General features: G+C 42.7%; 1 protein-coding gene across 2 annotated transcripts in view; it reads left to right on the forward strand.

Annotated features, from left to right (window-relative positions):
* The window catches only part of SPTBN1 (spectrin, beta, non-erythrocytic 1), a 194,427-nt gene that overhangs the window by 146,473 nt on the left and 24,198 nt on the right, over nucleotides 1-23,756 (forward strand). For both annotated transcript variants that reach the window (XM_012731484.1, XM_004691398.2), the window contains 13 exons: nucleotides 139-326; nucleotides 1,295-1,412; nucleotides 2,698-2,856; nucleotides 3,480-3,782; nucleotides 5,585-5,738; nucleotides 6,365-7,235; nucleotides 7,330-7,467; nucleotides 8,251-9,007; nucleotides 9,801-10,003; nucleotides 14,492-14,582; nucleotides 20,576-20,722; nucleotides 21,870-22,133; nucleotides 23,415-23,639. In XM_012731484.1, coding sequence (XP_012586938.1) covers nucleotides 139-326; nucleotides 1,295-1,412; nucleotides 2,698-2,856; nucleotides 3,480-3,782; nucleotides 5,585-5,738; nucleotides 6,365-7,235; nucleotides 7,330-7,467; nucleotides 8,251-9,007; nucleotides 9,801-10,003; nucleotides 14,492-14,582; nucleotides 20,576-20,722; nucleotides 21,870-22,133; nucleotides 23,415-23,639 — 3,618 coding nt within the window. The remainder of the gene's footprint in view (nucleotides 1-138; nucleotides 327-1,294; nucleotides 1,413-2,697; nucleotides 2,857-3,479; nucleotides 3,783-5,584; nucleotides 5,739-6,364; nucleotides 7,236-7,329; nucleotides 7,468-8,250; nucleotides 9,008-9,800; nucleotides 10,004-14,491; nucleotides 14,583-20,575; nucleotides 20,723-21,869; nucleotides 22,134-23,414; nucleotides 23,640-23,756) is intronic.

Below are 23,756 nucleotides of genomic sequence, written 5' to 3' on the forward strand. Positions count from 1 at the left end.
TGGTTCCTGGAGTTTAGTGCCAAAAGTTGTTTCAAAACCAGCACATCGAGTCTGCATGTGCTCTGGTGCAGTTGCAGCCATGTTTCCTTTTGTAGTGATATGATCTTGCTTTTCCATTTTTCTTACTATTGTTTATAGGTGCTTGACAATGCTATTGAAACTGAAAAAATGATTGAAAAATATGAATCACTTGCCTCTGACCTTCTGGAGTGGATTGAACAAACCATCATTATTTTGAACAATCGTAAATTTGCCAATTCACTGGTTGGGGTTCAACAACAACTTCAGGCGTTCAACACTTACCGCACTGTGGAGAAACCACCCAAGTAAGATATCAATTGAAATTCATTGCCATTAATATGTGGAGAGCGAGATCCACTGCCAGCAATGCCTCTCAGCAGTGACTTGCCCTATTCCTCTCATTTGATTGTGAGTGCTGAAGTTTAGTTTATTGTGCCCTTTACCATTTCTTTCCAGTAGAAATTCTGGAATACATGAAGTGCATGATATGTGAGAACCCAGAAATGGTACAAGTTTCAAGTCCCTTATCCAAACTTCTTATATCTGATGTGTTTTTGAATTCCATCACTTTTTAGATTTTAGAAAATGTTACATATTAAAGACTCCAGGTAGGTGTGCGGCAGCAACCCATAATTAAACCTACTAATAAATCTGTCATGAAATGCAAATAATCACATTATCGTACATAAGGAAAGATAATAGGTTGAGATCAGTTGTTCATGTTTTGCTGCCCCCATGTTTGCTTTTTCACATCATCTTAAAAGTCCTAATTGCTGATTAAGGATCGTAGACCTTACCTCGTGCTTATTATGGTTAGAAAGTCATTATTTTTCTGAAAACTGTACCCCATAACGAATTCCTTGCAAAGACCTCTGCAAAAACCATTGAAAATGATGGTTGGTGTTCATGTGGAATAATCCTTACTGAATATCTTCAGCTGTGTTCTCTGAAGGAAGTCTTTAGATCAAAGTTTATGGTCTAAACTTTGAGTGAGGTGATTAGCAAAAGACTAGTGTCATGTGCCCCTGAATATAAATCTCAATAATAGCAACCAACCACAGAAAATTTCCACAATTGGGCATATTTTGAGGTCTGTGATTCTCAAAAACTAACCCACTGAGGTTTCTTTAACACATATTTCACATGCCAGAGAGAAATGGCTTTTAAAATTGCTTGCTTTGAATTTTTTTTCCCCTCAGAAGCAAATGAATTCTTCCCTTGAAGGAATAAAATATAGTAAATGATGTTTATGACTATTTTTCTCTGTGCTTAGATTTACAGAGAAGGGGAACTTGGAAGTGCTGCTTTTCACTATCCAGAGTAAGATGAGGGCCAACAATCAAAAGGTCTACATGCCCCGGGAGGGGAAGCTCATCTCTGACATTAACAAGGTAAGGCCAAATTCCTCTGGTCTCTCTTTGGGGCCTGCTAGGTCCCTTCTCAATCACTTGGTCTTGGATGCTAAGAGGGCATCCATTTATACTAAATGGATAAGTGTAAGCTGTTGCTTGGATGGTACAGAGGAACTCTTGTGGATCGGTCTATTAGAGGGGATGCTAGATTTTATCAAACCTGCCCTGGTGCAGCCTATTTAACCATGTTATATTCTAATAAAAACTGAGTTTATATCTGTCTAAGACACTTGACTCAAACAACTTTTAATTGTAGAAAAGAGCACTGGAAACTTTATTTCATGCATCTGCAGCCTCTAGAGGTTGGGGTTTAAGACTTAGGCTCTTCCATCACAGAAGATGTCAAACAATTTGTTAGCCTGATAAGTCTGAAATTAGACTTTCACCTTAAGCTTTATTTCCCAGTAGAAATTTGATGTATATGCAGATGGTGATTTTCAGTACTGCATACCAGCATATCAATAAATATACATAAATAAAAATTAATTGAAAATAATTTTTAAATGTAGAACTGTTGGTCAATTGTACTATTTGAGATTCAGTTAAGTCAGTTTTAAAAAATAAGAAGATGGGCCCTCTCTGCTGGCTCAGCAGGTTAAAGCACAGCACTATGAAGCTGTCTACAACCACTGCAGCACAAGTTCAGTCCCCAGCAAGGGAGCTGACCCACATGGCACAACAGACCTCTCCTGTCTTGCCCACTGCTCCCCTCAGCATTGTATTTCAGTCAGACTGCCTTTTCTGCTCCCCATTCTGTCTCTGGTGAATCCTCTCACCCCTCTCCACACCCCCACCCTCCACACACACACACACACACACACTTCTGACCTGTGCCCCAAGCATAAATAAATCTTTTTTTTAAATAAATTTAAAATTTTAAATGTGAAGCTTTATTTATAGAAATGAATTGAATGAGCATAACTGATTGGGTTTTGGGGGAAAAACCTCAAAGAAAATAACTTTTATGATCAGAGTTGTTGAGGAAGATTTATGATTTAGTTATGTTGTTCCATGTCTGTCTATACTTTCAGGTTTTCCAAGTACAACAAAGGATCTTTAGAGTCAGATAGGGGAGTATTCCATGAGGCTAAACTGAGAGAGCTCCTTTTTTCTCAAGACTTAAGAATCAGTAGGATTTTCCTTTTAAGTTCTTGGGTCTTTTTGAGAAATACTAGCTGTTAACTGTTGCCAGGGTTGGTTCCTTGAACATGACAGGAAACTTTGTTGTTGTTGTTGTTGTTTGTTTGTTCATTTTTCTCTGTAGGCCTGGGAAAGACTGGAAAAAGCGGAACACGAAAGAGAACTGGCTTTGCGAAATGAGCTCATAAGACAGGAGAAACTGGAACAGCTCGCCCGCAGATTTGATCGCAAGGCAGCGATGAGAGAGACGTGGCTGAGCGAAAACCAGCGCCTAGTGTCTCAGGTTCTGCCCAACATACTGTTAGGGGAGCTGCCCTTTGGATGACTTAGAATTGTAGACCATGCATGGGGCCACGGGCCACTGCTGGTCAGCATCCAGTGTTCTGAAACGCGCTATCAACTTGTCCAATTCCCACGAGGAGGATATTTATCATATCTAATAAACTTTCTCTTGTATGTATCTAACTTTTTATAAATTTGGAAACAGCTCAAGCGAAATTTGTTTAGAACCAGCGAGTGTATGTCATGAACCACTCACATTTATATAATTTTTAAAAATTCCCTTTTCCCCTCAATTTTGACCAACTAATTCATCAAGGTAGATGGGTGGTCTTGAAAGAAAGAAAAGTGGCTTTCTTTGCTACTTGGCGTAGCATGAACTGTCATCCTGTTCCTGAGTCAGGTGCTAGTAGGAGCTGAACCCTCTGTAAAATGAGAAGTTGCTGAGTTGACTTCGATAAGGCAGGCAGACTCAAGCGCGTAGTTCCAAGGACCTTAAAGAATGCCAGATTTGCCTTTGCACACCAAAAAATAATGTGTGCACAGGAGTCCACCTCTGTTCTCTGTTTCTTACTTCCCATTGGACGGCTGTTTTATTTTGTTTGTCTTCATTCCATTTCTCTGTAGGACAACTTTGGGTTTGACCTTCCTGCAGTTGAGGCTGCCACGAAAAAGCACGAGGCCATTGAGACAGACATTGCTGCCTACGAGGAGCGTGTGCAGGCTGTGGTGGCTGTGGCCCGGGAGCTTGAGGCCGAAAACTACCATGACATCAAGCGCATCACAGCGAGGAAGGACAATGTCATCCGGCTCTGGGAATACCTACTGGAACTGCTCAGGGCCCGGAGGCAGCGTCTCGAGATGAACCTAGGACTGCAGAAGATATTCCAGGAAATGCTATACATTATGGACTGGATGGACGAAATGAAGGTAAATTGGAAGGAGACCAGAACTTACCCTTCAGGCCTCTCTTTTTCTGCGACACACCCACTCACTTCTCAGCATACAGTTGTATCCCTTGTCTAACTGTGGATTCTGTAGAGCTGGAGAAGGGACATGTGTTAGCCATGGGAAGATTACTAATGTTTGAGTTAAATGAGTTGTGAAGTGGGTGTGTTAGCTAATGAACTTTCTGTAGGTCTGCTACTGCACTTTAATTAAATATGGTCTACTGTAGGGAATCTACTATAGGGAATTCTGTATTTTTAATTTTTAAGAGTTGAACTTGCTTTCCATTTCATTGATTTCTGTGCAAATTCTGTGCATTTTGGAAAGGTGCCCATGCAGGTGATATGGGCAAGTTGTAGAGATAGGCAGCTGGAGTTCATCTTGAGTTCTGAGCCTGCCTGATCTCCTTGAGGCTCCATGCTTCCTCTTAATCAGAGATCTTATATTCTCTCTACTTCCCAATTGTAGTGAGGCCTATGTGCAGTAATGTGTACATAGCATAGGATAGGACTGCGTAGAAATGGCTGCCATTACACATTAGTGCTTCTTCCCCTTCTGTTACTGACACTTGAGCACAGAGTCCCAGGCTCTCTTTTCACCCAGAGAGATCCTGCCACTATGCCAAGCTTTGTCTGTGCTCTCTGATGCATGCTCTGGAAAACTCATCCATGAGCTTCCCACCTGGAAGGCATTTAGCCTCATAGCGAGAACAGGGCCGGGCAATATTGTGACACTTCCTTTATCTCAGCATCCATGTGTTCACAAGCTTGATACCATGAAAGGCATTTCCCTCCTGGGTTGTAAGCCCATGTCTTCTTCCCTGCTCTTGAACTGTTTGTTGCAGAGGGGCAAAGTCATGTGATAGCATGAATTTTCCGTCTTAATGTCCAGATTTATGATATTCTCAAGTATGGTCTGTCTTGACCTCTTAAAATCTAGCAGAGGCTCGATCTTTGGATTTTTTAAATCATTCACATTGTAATTCATGTTGCACCATAGACATCTTCACAAGTAATAGTGAAGGAGAAACTCAAACTGGAGAGGATGTGGGATGAGGTCTCCAAATCTGAGCGATGGAAGAAACCAAACGGTAGTGAGTTCTAACTTAAGCCAAAGACATTTCTTGGAGTTCACAAAACATGATAGTCAGCTTACCCTGCTCCCTTATTGGTTAAAGCTGTGTAGGTTGTAAGCATTCAGTTAGATTCTCCTACCTTTAATTGTGTCAGTATTGCAGAAGCACATCTATAAACTCTGAACTTAGGAAGGCATCTGTGGAAGGGGCCACCAGCTTCAAGAAGTCTTTGTATTTTGCCATGAAATGAATTGATTGCCTTCATGTACAGTTAGTTGTTGGACCCCCTTACACTGGGCTGGGAACGCTATGCTCAGGGTCGTCAGAATAGAAGGGCAAGAAGCACAAACTACACTGACTGCCATTTCCGAGCAGTCCCACCCTGTGATATGTGCATGTATTACTGTTCCTTCTCTCCATTTTTTCTGTTTTCCCTGTCTTTACTTTTTTTCTTTATTCTGTCCTTGTTAGTACGGTTTTGGCTTGTTTATTCTAGGTAGATGATTCTTAGTTTAGTATCTCTCTCCTGATGCAAGCTTTCAGGTTTATTTCACTCTAATTTCTCTTCATTATTTCCCATTAAAGATAGGGGAGACTGCTCAAAAAGGGATGCAGGTTGGCTGCTGGCTCTCAGGTTGTCCAGAGGTCCTGAGCTGCTAATGTCAGTGTCCTATTGAAAGATGTCCTCTCTGTTTTCCCCTGTGCACAGGTGCTATTACTGTCTCAGGACTATGGCAAACACTTGCTGGGTGTAGAAGATCTGCTGCAGAAGCACGCCCTCGTCGAAGCCGACATTGGCATCCAGGCAGAGCGCGTGAGAGGTGTCAATGCCTCCGCCCAGAAGTTTGCAACAGATGGGGAAGGTGAGGCTGGACCACCCAGACATTACCTCCTAGCCACCAGAGATAGAAGTCTCTGAGTGTGGGTGCCATTGAGTGCACCATTGTAGGCTCCCAGCAGTTGTCTGCTACCACTACAGGGGTACAGCAGATAACATGGGTGGTCTGCTGGACATGATTAACTGTCTCATGACGCTTAAGTGATGTGTCTTTTCCTCAAATATTGGAATGCTTTTTGGTTTTGAGGGATTTGATTTGCCAGACCACACCCAATGGACCACATACCACCAGCCAGGCGTGCCGCTCAAGCGTTTTCATGCCTTGCACACCTGGTTGTATTTCTGTTTAGAGTGTGTTTGGAAAGATATAGTTTGTATCTTAGATACATTTATATGTAGCTTCCTAATTTCATATGAATTATGTGCTGCTTGGTTCATAAGTGATTGCCTTGTGCAAAGGGCAAAAAAATAAATTTTTATGATTGCCCGTCTCTTCTCTTCTAGTCAAGATCCTAGAAGGTGCTGCGTTGCCTCTTAATGTGGCCCCACACTTAGAACTGAACTGGTAACCTAGCAGGCAGAATATGGGGCATAGTTTACTGCTAGCAGAGGGGCAGGAGCCTGTGCTAATATCTTCTTTGGTATAAACAGGTTACAAGCCCTGCGACCCCCAGGTGATCCGAGACCGTGTTGCCCACATGGAGTTCTGCTACCAAGAACTCTGCCAGCTGGCGGCTGAGCGCCGGGCCCGTCTAGAAGAATCCCGTCGCCTCTGGAAGTTCTTCTGGGAGATGGCAGAAGAAGAAGGCTGGATACGGGAGAAAGAGAAGATTCTCTCCTCTGACGATTACGGGAAAGACCTGACCAGTGTCATACGCTTGCTCAGCAAGCACCGAGCGTTCGAGGATGAGATGAGCGGCCGCAGTGGTCACTTTGAGCAGGCCATCAAAGAGGGTGAAGACATGATCACGGAGGAGCACTTCGGGTCAGAGAAAATCCGAGAGAGGATTGTTTATATACGTGAGCAGTGGGCCAACCTAGAACAGCTCTCAGCCATCCGAAAAAAACGCCTGGAGGAAGCCTCACTGTTGCACCAGTTCCAGGCAGATGCCGACGACATCGATGCTTGGATGCTGGACATCCTCAAGATTGTCTCCAGCAACGATGTGGGCCACGATGAGTACTCCACACAGTCCCTAGTCAAGAAACACAAGGACGTGGCGGAGGAGATCGCCAACTACAGGCCCACCATCGACACTCTGCACGAGCAAGCCAGTGCCCTTCCCCAGGAGCACGTGGAGTCTCCAGATGTGAGGGGCAGGCTCTCGGGCATTGAGGAGCGGTACAAGGAGGTGGCAGAGCTGACACGGTTGAGGAAGCAGGCACTGCAGGACACCCTGGCCCTGTACAAGATGTTCAGTGAGGCTGATGCCTGTGAGCTCTGGATCGACGAGAAAGAGCAGTGGCTCAACAACATGCAGATCCCAGAGAAGCTGGAAGATCTGGAGGTCATCCAGCACAGGTGAGCAGGGATAGTGCTGGGGACTCAGGTGCTGGCCCACCCTCCTTTACCACTAGGGAGCAAAGAGGTAACGACACTGGAATTGCCTTTTCAGATTTGAGAGCCTGGAACCGGAAATGAACAATCAAGCCTCCCGGGTGGCAGTGGTGAATCAAATTGCACGACAGCTCATGCACAGCGGCCACCCAAGCGAGAAGGAAATCAAAGCCCAGCAGGACAAACTCAACACGAGGTGTGCTTGAGACCGGCAGTGTGCTGGCTCCCTGTGTGTGGGCCTGGGGTGGTGAGGTCACTTATGAGCCTTGCTGTCAGGAATTTCCTGCATGGGGTCACTGGCACTGTGGTGCTGATATCATGGCATTGGCATCTGCCTTGAACTACACTCTGGTTTTGTAAGTGTCTCAGGTGACATCATTTGGGGTGGTCTGGCATCTTCTCCTTCCCACGTTAGAAGGCAGGGCCTTATAAGACTTGTTCCCAATGTAGTGGATCCTGGTGGCATCCAGGTGGCACCTATGTCCCTTTTTTAATGATTTCTGGAACCAAATTTTTACATGCTTGAGACAGTTGGCTAATGGAAATTCTGATTACTAGGACAGACCTTTGTCCCAGTCTTATCTTTCTGTTGAGTAAATGCTTGAGTAAGCTCTTTGTAACAAGCTGGCTGTAGTTCTAAAGGTTACTGTCAGTCCTTGAATTTGGAAAATGCTCATTAGGTACAATTCAGAGATGAGTAAGAAGTGTATGGCAGGCATGAATTACTGGATTCGTAGGGGAAGGGGAGATTATGTTGTCACTGCTCATGGTGGAGCTATTTAACAAGTCCCTTTTCATGTCCAGGTTTTTCCAGATTACATTGTATCTTTGTGCTGTTTTGATAATATTTGGTGATGATAGTGCTATGTGATTTTCCAAAACAAAAATGGAAGGAGGGTAATGGCAGCTTTGACTGTCTATTAATTCCGTGACCCAGCTCGTCTTCACCCTGCTCTCCCAACCGCCCCTGCACTTACAGGTGGAGTCAGTTCAGAGAACTGGTCGACCGAAAAAAGGATGCCCTTCTTTCAGCTCTGAGCATCCAGAACTACCACCTCGAATGCAATGAGACCAAATCCTGGATTCGAGAAAAGACCAAGGTGATCGAATCCACACAGGACCTGGGCAACGACCTGGCTGGTGTTATGGCTCTGCAGCGCAAGCTGACTGGCATGGAACGGGACTTGGTGGCCATTGAAGCCAAGTTGAGCGATCTGCAGAAGGAGGCAGAGAAGCTCGAGTCTGAGCACCCTGACCAGGCTCAGGCCATCCTGTCTCGGCTGGCTGAGATTAGTGATGTTTGGGAAGAGATGAAGACCACCCTGAAAAACCGTGAGGCCTCCTTGGGGGAGGCCAGCAAGCTGCAGCAGTTCCTGCGGGACCTGGACGACTTCCAGTCCTGGCTCTCTAGGACCCAGACAGCCATCGCCTCCGAAGACATGCCCAACACCCTAACTGAGGCAGAGAAGCTGCTCACACAGCATGAGAACATCAAAAACGAGATTGACAACTATGAGGAGGACTACCAGAAGATGAGGGACATGGGTGAGATGGTCACCCAGGGACAGACCGATGCCCAGTACATGTTTCTGCGGCAGCGGCTACAGGCCTTGGACACTGGATGGAACGAGCTCCACAAAATGTGGGAGAACAGGCAAAATCTCCTCTCCCAGTCCCATGCCTACCAGCAGTTCCTTAGGGACACAAAGCAAGCCGAAGCCTTTCTTAACAACCAGGTAACCCTCAGCTTTCATTCCTGTTAAAGCAGGCTCTGGTCACCACAGACATTCTGACCAAGAGCTACTGGTTTAAGCCCTACCTGTATGAAATTAGGATGATTTAGAAACTTGAACTCCTGATTTATAAGGGACTGAACCAAACATAATGCAGGGAGCATAAATGAAGATTTCTCAGATGAACACTGTCCTATCTCTCAAAGTGCAGCTCTGTTTCAACTACTGTAGAAGATTTCTTGTGTTTCTACTATGTCCTCATAGTAGCAATTAAGATGGCATTATTCTGTGAGATTCTGATCAGTTTGGAAGATCTGTGAGGATGGAGTGGGGAATAGTTTGTTTTGATTAATGGCTCTGTCTTCCTTGCTGTGGGAAAAAAAACCTGTGACACAAAGCTGAAATTAGAGAAACAAAAAGTTGAGGATGGTCACTAACATCAGGGTTGTTAATCTGTCTTAAAAGAATTTGAAGAGTATGTTGTTGTTGCCTTCTTGGGCATTGAAAGGACCCTTATGGCTGATACACTAAGTTGTACTTGCATCACATTATTTTGGGAAGAAATTCAGAGCATTTAACTACTTAGGAAAGCTTCATTACTTACAGCGTCCCTCTGGGTCCCCCTCCCTCAGCTTTTTATTTTGTTTGATTCAGTAGATTATTTCATGTAAGTATGTTGAAGCAGATATTGTGAAGTGTGTTGTATAGAAGTATAGTGCATAGGAAAAGTGTCTTCATTATTTTCACTGAGTCCAATTTCACAAAGTCTCATCCTGTTTTCCCTCTTTTCAACAAGGAGTATGTTTTGGCCCATACTGAAATGCCGACCACCTTGGAAGGCGCTGAAGCAGCTATTAAAAAACAGGAGGATTTCATGACCACCATGGATGCCAATGAGGAGAAGATTAACGCTGTTGTGGAGACTGGCCGGAGGCTGGTGAGTGACGGGAACATCAACTCGGATCGCATCCAGGAGAAAGTGGACTCCATTGATGACAGGTATGGTGGTGTGGTGGGATCAGTGCATTCCGGGATCCTGAAGCATCTCAGTCATTGGCAGAGTCCTTGGGTCTGTGCTCAGGACTATGGGTACCAACTTCCCAGAGGGTGGGACATGGCCCACTAGCAAAACTGAATCTATCCATCACAAAAAATGAGAGAGCAGCGAGCTACTTAAGAAAGGAGTTCTTGTTGTAAGACATGTACAGGTGTCCACAAAAGAAAGCCGGAGGCACCAAACTGATCCTCCACCAAAAACTTAAGGATTACAATGCTGTGTAACAGTGAGGTATTGGCCTTGTCTGAAGAGTTGACAAACATCATGTCATCCAATGGGACCCTGAAAGCCAAGCCAATCCTATCAGGAGGGAGTGAGGAGAGGAGCGCTGGTCTGTGTGTCCTGAGTACTGGGCAGAGCCACAGCAGACCATTATCGGGCCTTTCTTAGAACATTGGCTTGGGTAATACTGTAATACAGGATCTTTTTCATGATGAGAGAAAAGGCTCTTTTTCTCTTCTGCCAAGGCATCTCCAAGATTGGATGCTCCTATTATTTATTTATTTGCAGTGCTGGAAGATTTTTCTCCCTGATTGAGGGCCACTATACTCTGTTGGCCCCTCACCCCTCAATCTCCTGCCATAGTTGTTACTAACATGGGAAGTCAGGACAAATCTAGTCACTGCTGTCTGGGTCTGACCCCTGTGGGTCAGTTACTAGCCTCCTGGTTCAACCAGTCTCTGTCCCTGGTTTGAGTTGGATTTAAAACTTTGTTGTAAGACTGAAGCCATCAATAAATGGACTCTTCCTCAAGACTTCTTTGAACTCCTAGTACAAGGAGAGGAAAGAATTTGCTGAAAGCATTTCCTTGCTTACCATATCTGAGAATGTCCCTTGAGTCCTGGGACCCTAGACTAGATTAACATTTTATGTGTGGGATAGAAAGGGAAATTACTCTTTTTCCCCAGAAAGATTCAACTGCTAACACTAGTACTTCCAGTCTGTCTTTTGCACTGATTTAGTGCCTAAACGAAATGTTCTAAAGGCTATACTGTAGAATAGGACATAATTTATATTAATAATAATTTCATGCCTGTTTTTCCTGAAGCAACTACCAAAAAAAACCCCTTCACTGAACCCTTAAGTAAATATATGAAACAAGGATCGGGCAAGGCATTCTCAACCTAGAGAAAAGACTCTTTCTTAATATTAAAGCTCTCCTTACTTTGTAAGTACAGTGTTCAACGCTCCCCTGTGTTAGATATGCACAGCTGGGTTCCTGAAGGCAGGCCTGCCCATTAGGGACACGTGCCTGGCAGCTCCCTCAGTGTGTTCATAGGGCCCCAAGTTACTGCAGCTGTGCAGGACTGTAGGCAGCAGGTGATACAGTCAAGACCAAGACTCCTGAATATGAGGGAGCATTTTAGCAGCCCTCAGTTGTAGCTAAACCTTCCTTTTGTCCTTATCTGAGGTTCCAGAAACCCTTAGGATTTGTCTGATTTTAGAAGAGATTTCTGTACTACTGGCAACCATAAGATGGAGTCAGGAGGGTGCTTTCCAGTGATCAGCTCTTGGGCTTTCTTGCATTCCTATTCTGGTGGTAATAGAATTCTGGTTTCACTTCAGTATCCCTGGGGACCCTAAGTATGAAACAGACACACACACACCCGCAGTGGATACAGGATGGTTATAAAAATAACAAATCTGAGTTTCAGGCATTATAGGGACATAAGCTAAATAGATAACGAACCTTCAGGATCTAATCCCCTGTCCAGAAACTTTCTAGTAGATTGGTGAAGCTATTCCAATAGAATGCAAAATCATTATATTACATTCTGAAAATCTTGTCAATCACCACTGAGTTTGTAGAAATGAAAGTCTAAAACAATGACTCTTAGAAGATGTGGGTGGAGATCAAACGACCTTTAAAGTACTTGTGACTGGGTGGAAAGGAACTTGCTGTCCAAGCCAGCCCCCCAGGGGAGTGTTGAGCTTCCTGACTTAAAGGAAAATTCCAGCCACCACACAGTCTTGGGAGAGTAAGGAACACTCTCTGACTTCATAAAAACAGACTTGATGCTTTATCACATGGGGGAAGAGCTAAAAAACTACCAACCTGTTTTACTTAGGCTCTTTATTTTTCACAAGAACCAGAGTTAAACCCAGCATCTGCTTCATATGATGAGGGAGCTTTGAGTTTTACTACAGGAGGAGATGAGAGATAGAAATAAAGCAAGGGCTAACCTTGCCTCAAACAAGAAACACTCTTAGTTCTGGGAAGCTAATGTAATCAAATCTACAGTCCTGCCTTGAAAGACTTTTAGTTTTACTTCCCATGGTTGACATTGGTTACCAGTAGTAATCAGTTAACATTAATTTCTTTCGAGGATTTTCTGAGTCAGAAACAGTCTTAGCTGCCTAACAGCAGTTTTTATTGGCGAGCATGTCCCTCAGAAGGCTGTGTCCTTCCCTCTCATAGATCTTTGTCCTTTAGACATGAAGCCCTAATCACTCTTGACCTTTCTCTTCCTCTTGATCCCACTGGAAGAAAAAGATTCCCTGGGCAGCAGTCAGCTGGGCGTGCATAAGACTTGAATATTTAAGATCTATGTTCAAGACTGTCTAGTTTTATTTCTTGCATAGTGAATCTTCTCAGTTTGATGTTTTTATTTCACTTACTCCCATGAGCTTCAAGCATGCCTTTGTAACTGCCATTGTCTTTGCCTCTCTCTTAGCTTTGTAACCTATTCATGAGAAGAAAATGTGGTCTTTTAGTCAAGGCCTTTGACGAAATACAGGGCTAAATGCAACTCAAACAACCTCCCTTGCAGAGGTCTTTAAAAACTTCTTACAAATAGTGGTTGGAATTAGAAGGGAGGGGACTGAAGAAATTTTCTTTACATTTTTTCCCTACCATTTTTTTTTAGAAGATTAATTCCTTTCACCAAAATTAAGTTAACAAATTTTTTTAAAAAATTGGAGTCTGAAGAAGAGAACACTGAATGAAGTAAAGGAGCTTTGGTGTCTATTATTTTGTTGTTATAAAAGCAATAGAGTGTATAAAATTTATTCTCTTACCCCTAGCACATGCCATAGTAGCTTTTGCTTTCTAATCTATACTTTGGAATATCATTGAACTGCGCATAACCTTTTATCACTGACTATGACACAGAAATACTTTTCTATTTTTGCATTTTGTCTAAGTGATAAAAACTTTCCTGAAACTAGGGAACACCTTTCAACTACAAAATGTTTAAGTCCTTATATGTAGCTCACATAAACCTGACAGTGTTAGTCCTATTCTGTAGTCACTGGTATCTGTAGGAACAGCGTTTCCTTTGGTTCCCTGGGCAGCTGCCACTGTGACTCATATTGCCACCACTCACATGTGACACACAGCATTGCAGTAAGATCATTGTTACTCTTGAGGAAGGGTCTTGAAAAGTCAGTCAGCAGAAAGTGCCTTATTGAATTTCTTTCTTGGCACTTTGAATCAGAATTGTGTTCTTCCTCACCTCTGTCATAAAGTCTAGCAGGATGGGACAATTTGCCTATTCATGTGCAGTAAGAAATGACTTTAAGAATCATAATAAAACCCCAAAATGCCTCATTTGCACTCTTTTCCTTAGCACCTCTTAACACCTTGCACTTTACTGGCTGGCTGGTTACTTGGCTATGGCTGCTCTGGAACATTGGGAAAGCTGTACTATAGCACTACTGCTTGGTTCTCGGGGGTGTATCACTTCTGGATTACAGTGACCCATGTAGGAAAGGCTGTCCCAGTCACAGCTCTCACCTGGCTGTTCTTCATGGACTTTGGTGGAAAAGAAGTAAGCCTTTGGGCATGTGGAGCTTCCATTGAGTTCTGACACTGCCACTGTGTGAGCCACAAAGCCCCATTAACAGTATTGCAGTGGGGCACAAACACCCTGCTCCTTCTGTGATCGTTCTCCAAATTCAGCAGTTTTGTGCTAACCATCTTTGGACCTTGTTTACCCTTACCTATTAATATAGGATGAGATTGAATAGGTATGTAATCTCACAGATCTAAAACACTTCATTCCTGGCTTATTGCTGTTTTGGTGATCTTTTCTCAAAATGGAAATCTGTTCACCAGGAATCCTTCTCTTAATGCTGTTTATATGCTTAACATATTTTCTAAGCCAGGTACATGCCCTATTTCCCAGTTAAGAGTTTCTTAAAGACAAGTTTCAAATTTCTCCACAGTGCCAAAGATGGGGACTTGCACATACTATATGTTCAGACGTGCATTGCATGGTTTAGTCAGGTATTTTGGTCTCTTTTTTTGTACAACTCATTCATTTGGAACATGCATAACTCTAGTTTCCTTGATATAACAGAACTGTAAGCAAACTGTTTTCAGCATATATATATATATGCAAACCCAAACAAGAAATGAAATTATAAATTCTGTATTTCAACAGTCTTCACTTCCTTTTTAAAAATTATTTTTATTGTCGTTATAACAGACATAGGAAGAACCGTGAGCAAGCTAGTGAGCTTCTGATGAGATTGAAGGACAACAGGGATCTTCAGAAGTTCCTGCAAGATTGTCAGGAGGTATGTCTGCTTTTAACTCCTCCCTTTCTAATTTCTAACAGCCAGCAAGCATTTGGCAGAAGAACACCTAGAATTAGAAAATTTACTGAGGTCTGAATTTTGGATCCTCTGTAATTTTCAGTGGGGCAGTATGGCATCTTACCAGTTTCCCATCCTACAAGCTGCCACTTAAGAATAAGAGGTGATCACCACCCAGAATGTTAGAAGCTAGTATAGAGCTGTCTGCTCTAATAAGTTAGCCACATGTGGCTGTTTCATTTTGAGTTAAATAAAATTAATAGTGTAGTTCTTCTGTCAAACAGTTGAATTGTTAGTGCTCAGTAGCCAACTGTGATCAGTGGCTACCATAAGGACAACACAGATATAGAACATTTCCATCATGTATAAAGTTATGTTGGGCAGCAGTACCTCAAATATTCCATAATGTACAAACTATTTAAAACATTTAATGGTATGGAAGGAAAGAAAAAAGAAAAAGTGAAACAATCTACTCCTGGTAAGAAGCAGAGATTTAAAAACTGCGAACTAAATTTTTAATTCACCCATGACCTTAAAATAGCCATCTTTGAGACTCCATAGGTATGTATCCCAACATGCCAACAGCATTAATCCTTACTTAAAACTCCCAAGTTTTAACATGTGGTATTAATCTGGTGATTCTCATACTATTTCATGCTCCCCTGATACTTGTATAAACAAACTTGCAAAACTAAAGTCAACCAGAAAAAAATGGAGTTTCTACAAACAGGTTAGGAAAAAAATATTCAGCTGCCTTCTCATGCAAGTTCATGAGCACATCATATTTCTCTTGTCTACTAAACAGTGGTCAACTTATTCTACTCTGGTTTATTAGACAAAGTCTGTTCAGAGGCAAGAATAGGATGAAGATGTCAAGTGAAGTTACAGGGCAATTGGAAGGGTGAGGAGTAGGGGTTGTGGGGATAGGAACAGGTCATGTGATAAAGAATACTACTCAGGCCATCACTGGCACTTTGCATGTAAGTATGTGACTGTGTTAAAAGAAATAGCACTTTAATAACAGTTAAATTGTGACAGAAGCTATCCTTCAAAGCCCAGAAACTGGTGATTTACTGTGAATCTTGCAGAATGCTCTAATAGCTAAACCCTAAGAAGGAATGTCACTAAGCTGTGTGGACTTTCAGTGGTACACTGATGAATCTAGCTCCCGAGACTTTACTTAGAGGCAGGCAGCTTAAGTTGTCAGTACCTCATCCCAGTATTAATAACCCAATGATGTAAAGTATATATAAATTAGAAAAAAGTAGGATGCTCACTGAAAGGGGCATTCATGTCCCTGGAGACAGGGCATAGGGAAAAGCAGTGGATCTAAAGTAAGCTGTGTAGAGTTGCATATTGTACTACAGTGAATACCAAATGGCCCCTTAGCATTTGAGAGTAAATTGTAAATGAGTCTGAACTGTAAATGAAATTGAAAATGAATCAAGAGACATTTGCAGACTTAGCTGTGGCTTCCACAGACTGGTGGTCCAGACATTACCTAGATATTTACCTTAAAGTACCATTAATGGCTGTTTTATCCTCAGGCTGGTTTGTTTTTTGAGGGGTGGTATAGAGATGGAGGAGAGAATTCACTGGGTTTCCATAGTCTTGATGAAAGGGCATGATAAAGAAATAAAATTCATTGACTTGACATGGAGAAATTTGGGCTAAATTTGAAAAAAAAATGGCCAGGAAATTGGGTGCGGGGGACCCACATATGTGGAGAAGAGGAACCCAGATGAAAACTTAGCCTACAAGTTTTCATTTACCTAAATTTAGATTCATAGATATGTATAGAAAAAGTAAGCAGATAAAACGATAGTCCTTCCCAATGGAGTCACAGAAAATACGGAGTCTTGATAGATCTTATGCCTTGATTTACAGCTTGTTCCAAATTAGTACCCTTGGTTATAAGGGGTTAAGCCCTTGATACAGACTAGAGTATTAGGCATACGCAGAGAACTGGATCCTACATGATTTTGCTTCTAAGCACTATGACAGGTTTTGGGGGTGAGAATTTGTGGGACTTCTTGGGACTGTTAGCCAAACTTACCAAGCTTATCCTTTCTTTCCTTGAGCCTCACTAAAAGATTGTAGAGCTATATATAGTATCTGTGGGTGGCAACAGGTGTCCCACATCTAGTGTGTAGTTGGCACATTTGGTAGTGATCAAATTTAGTTCAAATTTGGAGGCTTCAAACCCCTTGGCATAAAAATGTGAACAAAAGAGGGCCTTGGTGGCACAGTGGGTTAGAGCACAGCACTAAGAAGCTAAAGCCACTTGCACATGGGTTCGATCCCCACCTGCCCCAGAGGTGACCACATGGCATGGCAGACCTCTCCTGACCCGCCCGCTGTGCTCCTTAGCAGTGTACTTTGTCATCTGCCTGTTCTGCTCCCCCCTCTGCCTCTGGTGAATCCTCTCACCACCCCTGCACCTCTGGCCTGTACCCTAGTTCTGTATGCACAAATAAGTAAATTAAAAAAAAAAATGTGTGCCCTCCCTGGTGGCGCAGCGGGTTAAAGCACTGCGCTACAAAGCTTAAGCCACTTCAGCATGAGTTCAATTCCCGCCTGCCCTGGAGGAGTCCACATGGCGAGGCAGACCTCTCCTGACCCGCCCGCTGCTCCCCTCAGCAGTGTACTTCGTCGATCTGCCTGTTCTGCTCCCCACTCTGTCTCTGGTGAATCCTCTCACCCTCCGCATCTCTGGCCTGTACCCCAGTTCTATATGAATAAATAAATAAAATCTTTAAAAAAAAAAAATGTGAGCCAAAGAGAGTTAATATCTTTGACTGTAAATAGTCCTCATTATCAGCCTCATTAAAATATGCCCCTGTTAACGGGGGGGGGGGGGGGGGGGAAGGGAGGGAAATGCACGGGACTATGGTGGTGGCACAGGGGTGATTTGGTGATGGGAAACCCATGGGGATTACAACTGAGATGAAAAAAAAAATGTGAAAAATGATGTAAAAATAAACTTTTTAATAAAAAAAAAAATATGCCCCTGTTAAGAATGAAATTTGTGTATAGATCAACTCTACACTTCAGATATAAATAATTCTACTATTTATGTTAATAGTTTCTTAAGGAACAGCACCCAGAGGTCAGAATTAATGCCATTTTTGGCTGTTGATAGTGTTCAAGGTCTAGAAAAAGCAAGGGTTTCTCTTTGTCACACAGTCCCTTCCTCATGAGTACCTTGGTTACAGGAGGCTTGCATTATGAAATCTGCTGTTGATGAGAACAACTATTAGTTGAAAACAACTATTGCAGCAGCAATACAGTGGGATTGAGCAGAAACCCATCTATTTATTCCCAGTTATAGATGGAATACAAAGGGCTCCATAATTTTCACAGTGTTAATGTGAGATCCTGAAAAGTGAGTGATTTAAAAGGTATTATTTTTCCTTTTTACTTCCTAACACTATACCTCCTGTTTTCTGAAATGGAATTCTTTTTCCAGGAGAGCAGCATAACTAGACATGTGTGGCACAGCAATGATGATTTCAGTGCTTTGCTTTAGCTGAATTCAATTATCAAAGCATTTTTCCCATCCAATACCAATTCTGCATAGTGTCCTTTTTTTTTGCAGAGAATGAGTATATTCTTAAATGACCCTTGTAAAACTCTACAGATTACAATATAGCTCTAATTGCAGAATGCCAGTGAAGGCCTGATGAAGTAGCAAGTTCCACAGGCCTATTTTATTGTGGTGTTTTGCATGGTGCTTTTTCTGTAGGATGATGTGTTCAGCAAAGAGCAGATTTGTTTATAAGCCTGATTTTTTTTTTCTTCTAATCTCTTGGTAGGTGGTTATAAATAGCAAAGCTATGTGAACATCCTTGACATTTCATATTAATGCCTTCTGTTGCATTTGATGTATGTGTGCAATAAATGTCTTCTGTTGTATTTGGTGTATATGTGTGTAGAAATACAGAAGAAAGTTTACCATTTGGTTTCATTTTAAATTAATTTCTCAGATTGAATAAAAGATCTTAGCATTTCAGATTTTAGCTACTTGGAAGACTGGAAAATAAGTGATTCTTGTAAAGTTGAAAATTAGTGTTTCTGTTGTTGATGTCTGTGGTCAGTGAAACTTTTTGAGAGTTACTGGATTTTCTCTTCAATAAAAAGTTCAAAGGTCATGCTACCTTCTGCTTTCCATTCTTGGTCCCTCCATCACAATGGATGAATAGTCTGAGAGTGATAGAAATGTTGCTTGGAAGGTCACCCATGTTCTGAGCTGGGGTACTCTGGTGACCCCTGCCCTCCTTTATAAAATTTCCAGAGAACAGACTTTCTATTGCTTTAGTAAATATTTGGAGAATCCTTTCCCAGGAGCAGCCCAGAGTGCAAGTGAATACCCTGGATGGTGTTGATTCTGTATGGTGTCTGTCACCTTTTTACGTGATACCTACACCTTTGGAAATTGTACCATATGAAATTTAGCTGCACATTTGTTGTGGCCGTGAGTGGTATAAAAGCAGGCTCATTCTGGTCATGCAAAAGGCATTAGGGTCCTCGAAGGTGTTTGCTTCTGGCTGTGTGTGTCTTCTGCTTGAGAAGACAAAAGACCCTTCCTGGATTAGTACTGTGTGGGGGGTGGGAATTAGGACCCTGGCAGAGCCAGTGAAAGGCAAGCAGTAAGGAGCCAGGCAAACTGGGATAAAAGCCAGCAGGAGAAGTGTGTCCAGAGCCTGAGGTTGGGCTGATTCCCAGCTCAAGCTTTATAGGCAAACTCCCTTCTCAGATCTGTCAGCAGCTGGCAGGGTTTATGAGATTTTCCAGAGGTGGAATCCAAGCAGACATGTTGGGCCTCAAAATCAAGTCCTGTACAGTGTTGGATCTTTGGAGAAACAGAAACTATAGGACTAGAGGCAAAGATGACTGAAACTTTAAGGAATCATTGAGAAGGCATCATTGTTGCCTTCACCTCCGTTGCCAGCAAGTCGTTTATGTTTTTAAAAGCATTCCCAGAGATCCACTACAGGAAGGGATGAAAGACTAGAGTTTCTTGTTAAAATTTTTTTTAAGATTTATTTATTTATTCGTACAGAACTGGGGTACAGGCCAGAGATGCGGAGGGTGAGAGGATTCACCAGAGACAAAGTGGGGTGTAGAACAGACAGATCGATGAAGTACACTGCTGAGGGGAGCAGCAGGCGGGTCAGGAGAGGTCTGCCACGCCATGTGGTCACCTCCGGGGCAGGCGGGGATCAAACTTATGCGGAAGTGGCTTAAGCTTCTTTGTGCTGTGCTTTAACCCGCTGCACCACCAGGGAGGGCCTCTTTTTAAAAATTTTATTAAAAATTCTACTTTTGCATAGAAGAACTGTGGTGTAGGCCAAAAGTGGGGGGTCGGGAGGGGAGGTGGTCTGTGTGTCCACCAGAGAAAGTGGAAAGCAAAACAGGCAGATCTACCGAAATACACTGCTGAGGGAGCAGTGGGTGTAACAGAAGAGGTCTGTTGTGCTATATGTGGGTCACCTCCCTGGTGTGTAATCAGACTCAGGCAGTAGTGGTGGGCTGTTGGTGGTAGTGCCCTAGGTCACTAGGGAAGGCCCTCCTTAATTTGTTCTTAATAGTAGAAAGAACTAAGAGTAAAAGGATTACCAAAAGAGTGAAAGATAGTAATCATGATTAACATCGTATAGCTTGAACAGGTATTTAGAAGAGAAAGAAGGGTTGTGACTTAAGCTGATCAGGGTAGACTTTTACATAAGCCTTTGAGAGGAAAGCTGGGTAAGAGTACCAGACAGTTAGAAAGCTAGCTTGGAGAACTTTTGTGCTTCTGGATCTAGTATTAGAGACCTCGTTTGAAGCACAGCTGAGAGAGCCTCCCTATCTATAATTGGAGATACCTGTCAGGACAGGTTAGAGTTGTCACGTAAATATTTAGGGGTTGACATGGAAATATGCATTATACATACTATAACATAACATGCTATTTATTATTATTTTTTGACTAGCTGTCTCTCTGGATCAATGAAAAGATGCTTACCGCCCAGGACATGTCTTATGATGAAGCCAGAAATCTACACAGTAAATGGTTAAAACATCAAGCATTTATGGCAGAACTTGCATCCAACAAAGAGTGGCTTGACAAAATTGAGAAGGTGAGTTAAAATATTGGATGAGACTCCTTCCATTTCTGAAGAGTGGCCATGGTGAGGAAACACACTGGGAAGAACATGCTTCTTTTTATTTAGCATATTTTCCATCTTCTCAAAGTCGTACCTGATCTCATATAAATTGCACAGCCAGAACTATCCCACTTTCCCTTCCTGCTTCCTGACCTCCACCCAACAACAGAAAGGAGGAAAAACAGAAACCCAACCAGGTGGTACAAAACACTTGCTGTATGCATCTCTTAATGAATACTAAGTTTATAATTGCTGCAGTGCTTCTCAGCTGCTGCAATTGAAGGACAGTGGGCCCTGGGCAGTATGACTTGATCATACTTCATTCGTTGCACTGGGACAGACACAAACCAATACAGTGGTACAGAATTTATAAATAATATGTATTTTTAATTTTCATACTTCTCTTGTGTGACCACTACATCAAGGTACTATAATAATTCAGAATGTATTGCTTTGACCCCAGGGAGCTTCTACACCGCATAACTGAACATGAGTGCATATGTTAAACAAGTAGCCAAATCACAGACCAAGTATCTTAGGTTTGTTTTTCTGAGTGACATTTGTTATCTAGAAAATAGTATTTATTTGTAACCACACTTGTTACAGGATAGTGCAGAGTGGACGTGGGCTGCCTGTCTGTGGGGCCTCACCTGCTTGCTCAAAATGTAATTTTCTCTCCAGCGCTCAAAATATAATTTTCTGTAGGCACACACAGAAAAGGGGAAAGGAAAAGGAAACAACCCAGGGAAAGAGAGAGGGATACAAAGTAGCTGGAATCCTTTACCAGCGAGGCTGACTTGGAGTTCTAGTCCCAAACTAACGCTGCTAGCCCCAGTCACACAGTCTGACAGCAGTTGCTCCAGAGAGAGAGAACCATTACCTCTCAAGAGTGACAGTTGGAAAAACACTCACTACTTATCCCCCAAAGTCCCAGAATTCCTGCTTAGCTCTGCCCTTGGGTCCTCGCAGTTCTCTCCTTGGTGCTGCTGGGAGTTGTAGTTTTCCAATCACTGAAGTAAGGGGTGGAATCCAGAAAGCTGGAGTTGGGGGTGGAGTCCACAAGACTGCAGATTTCTTTTAGGACATCCTTCCCCTTAACACACTGACTTATGTTTCCTAGGAGGGAATGCAGCTCATTTCAGAAAAGCCTGAGACAGAAGCCGTGGTGAAGGAGAAACTTACTTGTTTACATAAAATGTGGGAAGTCCTTGAATCCACCACCCAGACCAAGGCCCAGCGGCTCTTTGACGCAAACAAGGCTGAGCTGTTCACCCAGAGCTGCGCAGATCTGGACAAGTGGCTACATGGCCTGGAGAGCCAGATTCAGTCTGACGACTATGGCAAGGACCTCACCAGCGTCAACATCCTACTGAAGAAGCAGCAGGCAAGTGGACATGGTAGTTGCCTGCTAGGCCTCCTTATTTTGCTGTCAGCCTCTTCATGGTCTTGGCTCATCCACTGTCTCAACCATTTGCCTTCTGTGTCTAACCCAGTAAAGTGCTTTGCCAGTACCATGGTATATTCTAGAATCAGCTGGCAAGGCACAGCATCAGTAGTGGAATCACTGGGCATCCACTCATGGGAATACTTTCTTATCCTCATTTTAGTTGATAGGTTTCATCACCATTGAGTAAATACTAATTTCATTCAGTTTTGCATTTTACATGAAGGAAAGTAATTATAGCTACCTACTTTGCTATGTAATCAAGGTACTTTTTATTTATTTATTTATTTTTACCTCATAAAATACTCCAAAGGCAAATGAGTTTATTTGGCGCTACCAGCAATAGCTCCCGTTAAGTCGAGAGAGTGGCAAGTTGGTGGCAGAATCTTCTAGTGTATCTCTGACTGGGTTTACAGTAGGTGATTGAGTCCCGGGCCCCATAGTTATACAGTGGCAAGGAAGGAGACCTTGCCCAGTACAGAAGCCTATTTCTCCATCCAAGTAACACTCACTTTTTCTGTTACTGATTGATGTGGTTACTCCGCTTTCTCTTCTTTCAGCTGGTTTTCAGGTGTAGCTTTTTACCTACTCTCCCCACAAAAGGAGACAGTTTATGTCCAGATGCTAAACTCTCAGGACAGTTTTCTCAGTGTGATATTTCCTTAGTGAGGTGCCTCTGCTTTTACTTTTACCCTTTTTCTTCATATAAGTAAACATTGTTTTTAGCTGATGATCCAGTAGATAGAAGAAAAAGAGTAATTAATGTTCTGATTGAAGTTATTGAAGAAAGATAGTAACATTAGCTATTAGCCTAATAGAACTAAAACCTCAAGAGTTTACTCCTTTCTGGTGGTTAAACTGGTTTACAACTTCTCTCTAGCTTCTGAATAGGCAGATAAAGATGACCAATCCCATAATTCTGCCTCCCTTGCCATTTCCCTCTCAAGTTCCTTAATAAATGTGAATGTTGTTTCCCAGTTTAAAATTACTAGAAGGTATGAAAAAAAAAAAAACTGATGGAGTACTAAAAGATAGTTTGATAGATGTTTAAGAACCATTACTCGGTCTCTCTATTGTATAAATGCATATTCTTCAATGTACAATTTGGGCCATTTTATAGGAGTGTGTGTGTGTCCAGCTTGAAGGTTGGTGTGTATATGTGTGTGTGTCTGTCTGTCTGTCTGTCTCCAGCTTGAAGGTTGGTTTGTTTTCTGCTCTCAGATACTAGAAAATCAGATGGAGGTGCGGAAGAAGGAAATTGAAGAGCTCCAGAGCCAGGCCCAGGCCCTGAGTCAGGAGGGGAAGAGCACCGATGAGGTGGACAGTAAGCGTCTCACCGTGCAGACTAAGTTCAAGGAATTGCTGGAGCCCTTGAACGAAAGAAAACATAACCTACTGGCCTCCAAAGAGATCCATCAGTTCAACAGGGATGTGGAGGATGAGATCGTGAGTAGACCCTCACCACACCAATGGCCTTTCCGTAAATATTCTTGCCTGCCCTCTGTTCATGTTCTCACTTCTCTGTAGAACTCAACCTAGGGACATGCCAGTGAGCTAACCTAT

Source organism: Condylura cristata, unplaced genomic scaffold, assembly GCF_000260355.1.
Source record: "Condylura cristata isolate star-nosed mole 26May11 unplaced genomic scaffold, ConCri1.0 scaffold00031, whole genome shotgun sequence".
NCBI classification, from domain to species: Eukaryota; Metazoa; Chordata; class Mammalia; order Eulipotyphla; family Talpidae; genus Condylura; species Condylura cristata.